The 12,394-nt window shown below is 39.6% G+C and overlaps 1 protein-coding gene across 10 annotated transcripts in view; it reads left to right on the top strand.

Annotated features, from left to right (window-relative positions):
- LOC118414781 (dedicator of cytokinesis protein 1-like) overlaps positions 1 to 12,394 on the top strand; it is a 45,491-nt gene that overhangs the window by 27,135 nt on the left and 5,962 nt on the right. For all 10 annotated transcript variants that reach the window (XM_035819023.1, XM_035819019.1, XM_035819025.1 and 7 more), the window contains 12 exons: positions 228 to 318; positions 533 to 646; positions 820 to 909; positions 1,447 to 1,551; positions 1,865 to 2,006; positions 2,465 to 2,546; positions 4,836 to 4,920; positions 6,238 to 6,324; positions 6,656 to 6,832; positions 7,253 to 7,438; positions 7,670 to 7,863; positions 8,170 to 8,305. In XM_035819023.1, the coding sequence (XP_035674916.1) occupies positions 228 to 318; positions 533 to 646; positions 820 to 909; positions 1,447 to 1,551; positions 1,865 to 2,006; positions 2,465 to 2,546; positions 4,836 to 4,920; positions 6,238 to 6,324; positions 6,656 to 6,832; positions 7,253 to 7,438; positions 7,670 to 7,863; positions 8,170 to 8,305 (1,489 nt within the window). The remainder of the gene's footprint in view (positions 1 to 227; positions 319 to 532; positions 647 to 819; positions 910 to 1,446; positions 1,552 to 1,864; positions 2,007 to 2,464; positions 2,547 to 4,835; positions 4,921 to 6,237; positions 6,325 to 6,655; positions 6,833 to 7,252; positions 7,439 to 7,669; positions 7,864 to 8,169; positions 8,306 to 12,394) is intronic.

Here is a 12,394-nt window from a genome sequence, read left to right as displayed (position 1 = left end):
CATTGCACGACTCCTCTTCCTCTTCCTTTTGAAGCGACCACAATCAACAAACTCCACCACTACGGCATCGGAGGTAAGATCAGTGCTTGGATTGACTTGTCCCACAGACAATGTGAACCCTGTGATTCTGACTTTTTTTTATATACAGTGTAGGAGTGTAATGATCTACTACAGTTGTTTAAGAATGGCTCCATTTGAATATGACATTCTATTTTTGTGTTCATCAGATATCTGTACAAGTTATGTGATCTCCACCTGGAGTGTGACAACTACACGGAGGCAGCCTACACTCTCCTGCTGCATGCCACACTACTCAAGGTAAGCTAATTACCCTACACAGTACTGCAACTTTCTATGTGTACTTTGGTGTAAATGCTGTATTAAGAAGTCTTCAGCTTTAAAAGCACACAACCTTTCTTTGCCACAGAAATTTTGGAGTTATCTAGGAAAAAAACATCTTTGGTATTAGCAGGTTGACAGCACTTTTGCAACATTTACAAATGCATGTAGCTGAATGTATTTTCTGTTGTAGTGGACAGATGAGCCCCTCATCACAACTCATGACAAGTACCCGGAGGCACAGACACACAGACAGCTCAAGGAGATGCTCTACTACGACATCATTGAGTACTTTGACAAGGGCAAGGTGAGAACAAAACCTACAAGCATATCAATCAATATGGGCTGGTATATTTTACTGTTAAAGAGGGTGTGATTTTCCATAGTTTGGTATTTAAGTTATTTGGTGCGTTACATGTATAGACATTGGAACAGTGTAAGGGTTTGGTTAAGTGTGATATTGTATCTTGTGTGTTGTAGATGTGGGAGGAGGGCATCAGACTGTGTAAGGAGCTGGCTTCCCAGTACGAGAACGAGACTTTCGACTTCCTTAACCTCAGCCTCATTCTGGTAAGAGAGCTTCAGTGTTTAATATGTCCCTTTCTATTTGAAATGAGTTGGAAGATGTAATGTGATGGTGACCTTTACCTCGAAGCAAAACCTCTGTCTTGGGCTTGCTGAACCACAACATCCAGTTGAATACATCCTATTTTTGCTCTTGCTAAACAGGAAATGCCAAGTGCAGTTCAGACATAGAAGTTCGTTTTTTCAGACTGAAAATAAACCAAGAGAACACCTTCTGCATGAAAAGTACATGTTTGCAATTACATTCAGGCATTGATAGACAATTATGTAAACTTTAAAGTAAGTGTATATCAACATCAACAAACTTTGTGCCATAGAGCTCTAATTACTGCAAACTGTCATATTTGTTGACTACAGTGCAGACATGTCCTGGTCTGTGTTGTGTGGCGGATATTTGAAATAACAACCTGTTAAATAACAAAAGGTGCATGTTTGTTTCGTACATTGTGAACAAATGTCAGCCAGTCTGTGCATTTGTATGTTTATCTCACCCGAAGACATTTCTATCTTTGTCCCCTGCAGCAAAAGCAGGCCATGTTCTATGACAACATCATGAAGACCATGAGACCAGACCCCGAGTACTTCAGGGTGGGGTACTTTGGACAGGGCTATCCCAGTTTCCTCAGGGTGAGAACAAGAGTCATCTTCTTTTAATACACATGTTTGTGTATTGAAATCTTTTGCCAAGACATTTCTCTCTCTTCCTTCTTATTCTACAGTCCATGTTAGAAAGAAATGACAAGTTCATGTGCCATTTGATCTTACTAGTTCTCTTTTGGGAGAGCTTTCAAACTGAATGGGGATTAGGATCAGTTAGATTTATGTGGAAAGTATTGTTTAAATGATGTTGGACAATGACTTTGCACACACACACACACACACACACACACACACCTGCTTTCCAAAGAATTTGTCTCTTGACTTTCTCTCTGTCCCACAGAACAAGGTGTTCATCTACAGAGGGAAGGAGTATGAGCGACTGGGTGACTTCACCTCTCGCCTGCTCAGCCAGTTCCCCCATGCACAGCCCATCAACAAGGTCACTGCTCCCGGCCCAGAAATCCTGGAGTCACCCAGCCAACGTATCCTATTTGTACATGGAAGTCTCATTTTCACACAAACACATCCCTACATATACATGTGTACATTCCTTATAGTGCACAGACACAGTACCAGCACCAATGTAGCACATAAATAAAAGAGCCTGTAAAGTGCTTACACTCAACATACAGCTATGGTACATATAGTAATGACCGAGAGTTACTTTACTTGTCAGCACTGTGCAATGTATACTGTATACACACTCTGTCATGTACAGAATTTAGATGAGGATACCTTTACATTTATGCCCCCTAGCCACATTCTCAAGTACTGCAGTGTTAACCTTTGCTGATGAAAATTTATCATAGAGGAGTTTGCATGGTTGTTTTCTCTATTTATGTACCTGTACTTTAAAAAACCTTAGTAACATGATTTGCTGCTGATTTGAATTCAATAAATGCATGTAGTAGTACTTGGAGTGTCCTTAACTCAGTTCCAGATCTGCAGATTTTTAAGGTGGACCCAATCCTGGAGGAAAGGAGGGAGTTCAGAGGAAAGCCTGTAGCTGACCAGATTCTCAAGTATGTTACTCTTTACCTTGCCTTGTAAATTCTTGAAAATGGAAACCACCCTTTATTCAACAGTCAAGCGAAACATTTTTAGTCATCATTTTACATGCTTTGCACTTAAATGAGATTATGCAATCATTGACACCATACGGTATGTTTGGTGTCTGAGATACAGCTGGGGTTTACATTTGTGTCTTCTGACCTTGAAAGGTTAAATGTCAAGGCCAAACATCTCAAGCAATTCATCCCCACTCTAGTCAACATGTAGAAACTTCGTACAAACAAATGTTGGCGCGTGCTTGGCAAGAAAAGGTTTTAGCCAGCAGGGGTGCATCATATGGTTTTAGTTACTATAGAAGGATGTTATTTCCAAACTGTTGCACTGACTATAAATAAAGGGGGCTGCTTTATGAACTGCTGTTTGGGGTTGGAAACTACGTAAATTGTCTGAATAGTTTTCCTTCCCCAGTCAGGTCATCGGTTGGGCGAGGAAGTCTTATTGATAGAACTGATTGCTCTCAATCTGCATGTATTTTTAGCTTGATGTGGATGTCTTCTGTGCCTAGTGATCTGTATATGTATATGACCTGTCTCCATTGCCTAATCACAACTTGTAAAACTTAACCTCAGGTATTAACAGTCATCTGTGGCTATACAAGATGAATCTAAGGGAAATTCTTTATTTACTCCATTTTATCTAAACTACAATTGCATTTGTCTACAGAAAGTTTTTCCCTGCTGTAAAGATGACTATGAAACATATGACAAATAGTTCGCTTGAAAAGGAAATTTATTTTATTTTGATCACAAACATAAATTGCATATCTAAACATATTTTTAGAAAGTTTCCTGTGAAGATGACTGTTGACTTCCTGTTTCTGTCATGCCACTCTGATCTTCTCTCTTCCCTGCTTACCTTACTGGATGCACATTCCTCAGACATGCACCCTGCTGGTAAAGATCTTCATTGTTTCACTCTACACCTTCGTTATGGATCATGTATGATACATGTACATTAGGTAGAAGTTGTAGGGTGCACAGTCTTTCTCCTGTCCACATGCTCATAATCTTAGCCTTCTTTTAATTTCATTTATGGTGGCAAACTAACTATTCCAATCACATGTAGTCTGTCTAACAGATAGGTTTCAAAATATCTAAATGTGTGTTCATGTTTTTGCCTCTGTCTAGCTTTGATTTAATCACATCCAGGTTTCCTTACAGCTTCTACCAAACATCACAAAGATCTGTTGTAAATTTTCCTCTTGTTTCAAGTGACCTTTTCCTTGTGATGTTGACTTGACCTTCAGCTTCCAGGACAACATAAATCCTTCCTGTTACACATGTCCTAGAGAAAGCTAACTACAAAGTATGTAAAATCAGCACTAGCTCAGAAAAGAGAAAAAAAAATGTCATGTTACAAGTCAAGATTTAGGTGTCCACCTGTTTTTCTGATGTTGATGGCACTTGTCGATAAGTACAGTAGGGGCATCCTCACTAGATTCTTTGAACAACTCAGGGAGTGAGAAATTTCAAAAGCTGCATTGTTCAGTGTACACGTAATATAACCTTATTCATTGCTGCATACCTGTGAAGCTGGTGTGTTATGCTGAAGAGTTGTTGTACAAACTTTACAAATACAGGTACAGGTAATTTAAAAAAAAAAACAGTGCACTGTAGTTGTGTGATAAAGGAATTTTCTCCACGCCCCTCATCTAACCCACCCAAATACCATCCTTTACCATGATTAGATTATTTGATAAGGCTGACGTAGTCTCGCATATTTGCCTGCACATTGGGCTTTCTTGTTCCTTAAGGGAGAAATTCAAGAAATTTTCAGACTTCACTTCTCGTCTTCGTTAAGCATGGAACAAAGTGTTAAAATCTGCAACAGGTGTTCCAATTAAACCCTCCTACCTTAACCTTTTGGCCTCCCAGTAATTGAGTAAATGTCCCCAGATGTGTAAGGATAGAGGATGGAAGTAAAGGTAGTTTGGGCATGTTGTACAATGAGATATGTCTGATGTTTAGCTGGCCATTTTTCTTACCATGAATGGATTCACTTTTAAATATTCCACCTGTAAATGAAGAAGTCAATTAAGAGGCATATTTGCCTTGTCTGTGTATATAGTTTTCAGGGCTCTGAATTTTGCCTTACATATTAAGGAAGAATGAAATAACAAGTTGATTTAGGTACTACATTTAACGTGACAAAATATAATGTTATACATGTATGTTGTTACTGAGAGGTGTGCCTTTGTGCAAACTCATGTTTCAACCTTCACATCTGTGTTTAATATATAGCTTCTACAAGGTCAACGAGGTTCAGAAGTTCACCTTTTCCAGACCAATCAGAAAGGGTGACCGGGACAGTGACAACGAATTTGCGGTAAGAAGATTTGGATTGAAAGCCAGATAGTACTTTCGGCATCTTTTGTATTTTGTAGTTTTTCTCTGATGTCATTCATAACTTATAACCAGACACAGACTGGGTTAATGAGAGCCACACATAGATACCCATGGATCCTAAATGATTACCACTGATTCAGAAATAGAAAGCGACAGGAATGTACCACGATCTGCCTACAGGCAGAATACCAGGGCCAAACTACCAAACATTCTTGTGTAATAATTAGTGACTTTCCATGTACACCAAAGTGGAATTAAAATTTCTTATTGAGGGGGTGGAGAATTTTTTCAAAATGTCATAGCTGATCATTTAGAAAATGGGAGTGTCTCTGCTTATCCCTATCATATCTATCATGTGCACATGTGATAAGTTTGTTTATGTTTGGTTGCTATGGTTACAAATTACTAAGCATGTTGTGCATTGTTGAGGTTATTTTTTAAACTGAAGTTAACAGATAGCCCTAAGTACATCAGATTTGTCTGTAGACAGGACCGTCCTGATAATTGTAGTTTCAGTGTTTTGTTTGGCACCAGTAGAAAGCTGTTTCTTAATTATACCAACGTCATGGGCATTCCTTCCTAATTCAAAGGGCAGCCAGCTCCAGAATGTGGCTGAAACAGGATCCACAAACACTTCCGTTGGTAGGGGGGGATATATTGGCATTCGTGTTATTTTAGCTGTAGTGGCACACCTGTCACACAAGGTGCAAAAGTTCATTGTTTACCAGCAATAGATGTTGTGATTCATTCTCTTGTCTGGAAGTGATACTTTCCAAGAAGGCACAGGACTGTTCTTAGATCAGACCACAAAAACAAGCTTCATACAACCATAAGAAGGGAGAATATCCGCATACAGTACTTGAAAACTGATGCACTGTGTTCTGCAACTGTCATTATGGCTGTAGCAATACTCACAGCTGCAGTGTAGTGATAAATAAAAGGCCTCTTTATTTGTTTGGCTGTACAATCTACTTGAAGGTTACCCATTGGTTATTGTTAAGCGCTAACCATGTAAAGGAAATACAAAATCAATAATAATAAGGCTTTTTTATACGTTCTTGTATTAAACATCACTTTACTTTAAGGTTGGAATAAAATAAAGCTCAACAGACAGTTGCCAAAATGAAAACATTTGCTTTCTCAAGTTAAAGTGACCTGTGTTAGCTGAAAGAAAATCACTCTACACTGTCATGCTCATTTGACTGGAGGAAGAAGAGAGACAAATGTTACTAATAGAGATTATTTGCAGATTGAAGACTGTGGTTGGAACCATATTTTGTTTTGTTTTTTCTCACAGAACATGTTTCTGGAGAGAACTAACTATGTGACAGCCTACAAACTTCCTGGTATCCTCAGATGGTTTGAAGTCACCTCAACAAACACAGTAAGTTGGTAGATTCACTAACTTTGGGGAAGCTGGGAAGCATACTTTTGAGTGTTTGATGAGTGCTTTTGTGACTGTTACTGGACAATAAATGTGAGTTTGAACAGAGTGACCTAGTACCTCTGCAGGGTTTTAAATCATTCCTTTGTATCTGTAGTGTTGGTTAAAAAAAAGTTATTTTCATAACAGTGTGTAGTTGGGCCTCTTGTTCATGGAATGGACCCGTCTACTGTGGCTTGGGGGATGTGACTGTGTTGTGTAGCTTTTTTCGTTATGTCATTTACCAGGTCACAGATGAACTTCAATGCTATTATTCCTTTGTTTTCCCCAGTTTGAAGTGAGCCCACTGGAGAACGCGTGTGAGATCATGGAGAACTCCAACACAGAGCTGAGACATCTTATCGAACAGCAGCGGGCGGACCCCACACTCACAGTCAACACACTCAGCCTTAGACTCAACGGCATCATTGATGCTGCAGTCATGGGGGGCACAGCGAACTATGAGAAGGTATGATAACGCATTTGGGTACAGAATGTGACATTCAGCCTTAGACACAATGGGGAAGTTTCTGTCTGAAACTATAATGTTGTTAGTTCGCAAATTGAATTATCATTAAATCTGTCATGTAATCATGCCAGGCTTCTCTTCCTCAGTCAAATGATTGTCCAAATAGCTTGTTAAAAATCTGATGCTTATATAATGTTATAGTCTGTACATTTGTCTTTTTTTTTTCAATGAAGAAAATGTCCGAATAGTTTAGCACATACAGACAGTTGGTCCTGCTTGAAACATAGTGGCTGTATTCTACATTTAACTGTACTTAACTTTTTTTAAATTCTCCTTTTCCTGAAAGATTAAAGATAGAAATTTGATGTGTCATGTGGTGTATCATTTTAGACCTTCACAATTTTCCTCGCTACTCCACAGGCATTCTTCACAGAAGAGTACATGGCAAGCCACCCTGAAGACCATGCAAGAATTGAGAGACTGAAGGACCTGATTGCCTGTCAGATCCCTCTGCTGGAGGCGGGGCTGAAGGTCCATGCACAGAAAGCACCCGACTCTCTCAGGAAACTACAGGAGAAGATGGACTCACTCTTCGTTGATATGAAGGTTAGCTCTTGTTTCTGTTCAAATTTCATCATTTGTTGTCAGCATCTTTCCTACCAACTGCTACTTGTGTAGGATTGTTGGCAGCAGAACCCTTTAGGAAGTTGATTATTAGACAGTACTGTATTCCTCATCTATAAAATAAGTGGTGGCCGTCATTGGTATGGAAATATTTTTTCATGGACCAAATATTCCACCTGGAGTTATGTTCTCTGTAACCTCTATTCACCACAGACCCGTGTTGAGTCTGAGTATGGGAAGAAGCCTCCGATGGACGAGACAACACGATCCAGACCAATGTCGTTGGTGTGGATCACGAGGAACAAGCCTGTGGACCGACCAGTCTCCACTATCTCTACCTCATCAACCTCCTCTGATGGGCTGATCAACTCAAAGGACAGGCCTTCTACCCCAGAGACAGGCCTAGGGTCAGCTCTTGCTTTTCTTTGTAACAAGTGATAAACATGCACATGTTATTTCACACCCATTCATTCACATAGTGATCGCAGCAATTCTGTCAGTCTGATATTTCAGACTCCTTTTCCGCAAAATGCCTATACCAAATCACCAGGAGAAATATGTTGCTGCCTCTAGTCAAAGAAATAATCAATTACATCTGATTCTTGCATTGTATGTATTTTTTTCCAGACATTTTCACTCAAGAAAGATCATGCATCCCTGTAATCTGTTCCAAATATTGTAACACAGAGTTCTTTTTTTCCTTCCTCTCGTAGTCCTCCTCAGCTGCCTCAGAAGTCAGTGCGGCACTCCAGCCAGCAGCAGGGCAAGAGCTCTCCAGTCAAGACCTGGGTCAGTAAAACCCGAGAAGCTGCGGCTGTGGATGGACCTGTGGTGGAACTGAAGGAGACGGTAAGCTACATCCCTGCTGTCTTCAGTCTTACTGCCTTTCCTTTATAATTGAGAAATATGTGCTTGCTGTCAGGGAATGTTAAATAAACATCAACGGACAATGATGGTCAAGATGATATTTATTATCCAGTCTAAGGAACAAGTGATACATTATTATTCTTATCATTGGGAAATGACAGCACTGAGATTCGATATTCGACCGGTTTCTACTTTATTCCTCTTCTTCAAGAATAACAGAGAGTCAGGCCACTCCTCCTTTTATCCAACAAGAAGCACATTGTTATCTGCAGTCATCTATGGATATGCATGCGTGAGACCACCCTCATTTTAGCGCCACCCATATAAACCAACTCATGTCATCTGTAAATTAGATGGAAGCTAGGTTTTGCTGCCTAACAAACACACAACAGTTACATGTATATGTTATACTGCTGTCTTCTGCTGTGCAGACAACAATATTTAAAAGGATCTGGATTGGATTACAATTAAGCAGTTTATTTTGAATATCTTTAAGTGAAAAGGTCTCACATATTGTGCTATGTTTAGGAAGTGCACTTCACCAGAGAACCAATGCATTCACTGGAATTTGTGGAAAGGACAAGGAAAATTACACATAGTTGGGTAATTGTAAGAAAAAAGTAGAATCTCCACTTGGGAGTTTCAAAGAATTAATTTTTTTAGAAATGCCTGATGTGAAGAAAAATTGCAGGAACAGTTTCATGTAGCACTTTTTGGTATGTAGCTTGGCACATTCAGCACGGTACAGCATGTTGAACTATCAGTGACTGTCACAGTGACTGTTGTCAGAAGTATTACTGTTGTACAAAAAACTGAATTTCTTGGATACTTGTATTGTATTGATCTGTACTATCTTTAGTCTGTATTTCCTGTGGAAAGTGTCTGTTTAACCCGTGTGGTTTGTGTCATGTCATCATGCTTGCCTGATCAAAGAGAAGGGCAGAACACAGTAGCCACAATACTTGGGAAGTGTTGGTGCCCTGGGTGTTGTCGGGATCATAGGGATGAGACCATCAAATAGGCATGTGTGGAGTGATATAGGCCAGGTACATCGGAAGATGTGACACAGGAAAGAAATTGTCAGGAAACATTCTGCATCTGGTTAACAGTGGAACATGGTGCTGGGTATTGTCCTCAAATCTATGCAAGGAAACTTGTTGTGAGCTGTTGAAGAAGCAAGGCCACAATGCTGTCAAACCTTCCTTATCTTTAGTGGCTGTTGAATTAAAGCCTTTCAAGGGCTTGCTGAAAAGCAGTTTTTCCCAACTGTCGCTCCTGCCTAAAGCTGACCTTGGTTCAGCAGTCCCCTCACCCCTGCAAGACAGCACAAGGTCACACAAGAATATGGTAGATTTGAATCCACTTGGAGGATTTTAAGTGTTAGAAATTTTCAGGGCCATTTGGCTATCTGTAACACTGCTAGAAATGATGACAGACTTTAGAAATTCCCCGACATACAACATGGTCCATCTGACAGAGGAATCTCCCATGCCCTCCACCCTTCCGTGAACCTGTATGATTGACGTAATTAGTAGATATTGTGTTAACTTTGCCTTTGCTTGGCTGACAATAGACAGTATAGACAGGTGTGGGAAAGTCAAGAGGGTTGAGAAGTGTCTCTGAGGATTAAAGTGCCCTCCTGTGTGTAGACAACTTGTGGGATGTTTCCTTTAATCTAAAGTAGCTGCTATTCACAGCAGGTATGTTGTTGCCCCCACCTTGCTGTGACCACCTTTTGTGCCTTCATCCTCACACCTGCCTGCCTCCTGGTGACCTCTGCCCTCCCAGGTCGCATGGCTTTAACATCCAATCCATCATGTAAACAGCTCCATTCCCCAGGCGCTTCACCAGAAATATTTACAGGTCGTCTCAGTGTCAAAGGCACTACTTTTCTCCCCTTTTCTTTGGCCAAGGACAGGAAACCGGCTTTCATGGCTATTGTCATCTTAGGATAACAGCCATAGAATTCTATTGCAACCATTACAGGAGATAAATGTGAACTAAGCACTTAACTACTCAAATATTTAAGTGCCTTTTAAATATTTAAGTGCCTTTTGACACCAAGTACAAATTAACTTCATTTATACTTGTCATAAAAGATTCTGCAGATAGTGACTCATACATTTGTGTAAGCTCTAGAATTTCTACCATTCAACAAATGTACCAGCTGAACATGCTTTCTGATCATTACTATAAAACAAGATATTTCTGATTACCTCCATGATATGTCATGGAGGTTATATTTTACCCTGCGTTTGTGTGTGTGTCTGTCTGTCTGTCAACAAGATAACTCAAGAACGGCTTGATGGATTAGTTTCATATTTAGTGTGTTGATGGGGTGTGACGAAAGCTAGAAGTGATTAGATTTTGGGCCCCCTAGCGACTTTCCTTGGTACTGCAGCGCCACTTCCGGTTTTGCTATCTCGTGTTCTGAACAAGATATGGTCCCAATTTTTGGGTGTTAGATAGCTCTTGTCTCAGGAATAAGTGACATAAGTTTGGGCCCCCTAGCGTCTGGTTTTGGGATAGCAGGGGGATTTTTGTCAGAAACTTCTGAAGTGGATAACTCAAGAAGGAAACAATGGATTTTCATGATTTTGGGTATGTAGGTACCTTAAACAATGTTATACAAGATAAAATACAAATTATGCAAAATTAGATTACATTTGCATAATTAATGAGCTTATTCTATCATAGCAGTTTTTCAATGTATCTCTTGTACCGGACATGATATGGTTTTGATATTTGGGTGGTAGATAGCTTTCAACGTCATGGCAAAGTGGGGCAAGTTCCAGCCCCCTAACATGTAATTGTGGAACTGCAGGGGTGTTTTCGTCCAGACACTCCAAAGAGGATAACTATAGAAAGGAATGATGGATTGCCATCATTTTTGGCATGCAGGTAGCTTAGGCAAAGGTGTTTATAATGATATACATTTTATGCAAATGAGGACTTAATTTGCATAATTAATGAGGAAATTGTACAATTCCATTGTTTTCAATAGCTGAACTTACATAAATGTAACACATGTAATTTATGATAGGTGAGAGATAAGCAGATACCGAATATGCAAGTGAGGAACTGATTTGAATAATATATACAGAAATAGCAAATCCACATAATGACTAATATTGGGAATTTCATAATTGTGACATGTGTACGTTAGTCAATAATGAACATCGCCATACATAAATTATGTAAATGGTAGTCATTTGCATGAAATTTACAAAAGCTCTAAATTTTCATGGAGGTATGAGGTCGCCGAAATCTAGTTACTTGACTCAAAACTACCAGGGCTACAAATACATTTGATTTTCCAGAAACCTTTGTTTTTCCAGCTTACTTATGCAGTTGAATTATGTATTTTTTATCTTCCTTGTGCCATTTCTTCCAACACAACCTCCCCTATCATCTTGTAGGTCTGCTGCCTCATGGTATCAAAACAGTGTACATTCCACCAGCACTACTACACCACACTGTGTTGCCATAGCACATTAAAGAATGCACCAGTATCTGTGTGTCTGGTTCAGGTGACACAAATAGTAGCATTTTGATGTGGCCCCTCAAGTTTAAAGTCACAAAGTAAAACTGCACTAATGAAGACAAATTGGCTCTGTCAGGGCATGAAAGGAAATGGGTGCTTACTTCAAAATACCCTGAAGTCTCTGGCAACAAAGCAAATTGCAAAAGATACAGCAATGTGGTAAGTATTGGTAGTTTCTTGCCCAAGACTTTTGCCCCCGCACCCCCCCCCCCCCCTTAAAACATTTCAATGAAGATGGTTGAAGAAAGGACAGACAAATTCCATCATTTTGGGCATGCAGGTAGCTTAGACAGAGATGAACACAATGAGATACAAGTTATGCAAATAACACACATAATTTATGGTAGATAGAACATAAACAGCTAACAAACATGCAAATAAGGGCTTAATTTGCATGATTGATACAAAAATATCACAACTATGTAGTAATAGGAATTTCATGCTTCAATGTGACAATAGTGTGACATTGAGAAAACCAAAATGCAAGTGTTCTTTCTGAACACGTTTTTGCCATACATTTTCACTAT

This window comes from Branchiostoma floridae, chromosome 4 (genome assembly GCF_000003815.2).
Source record: "Branchiostoma floridae strain S238N-H82 chromosome 4, Bfl_VNyyK, whole genome shotgun sequence".
Taxonomy (NCBI): domain Eukaryota; kingdom Metazoa; phylum Chordata; class Leptocardii; order Amphioxiformes; family Branchiostomatidae; genus Branchiostoma; species Branchiostoma floridae.
Note: the sequence above shows the minus strand (reverse complement) of the source record. Positions and strands in the feature narration are given on the sequence as shown.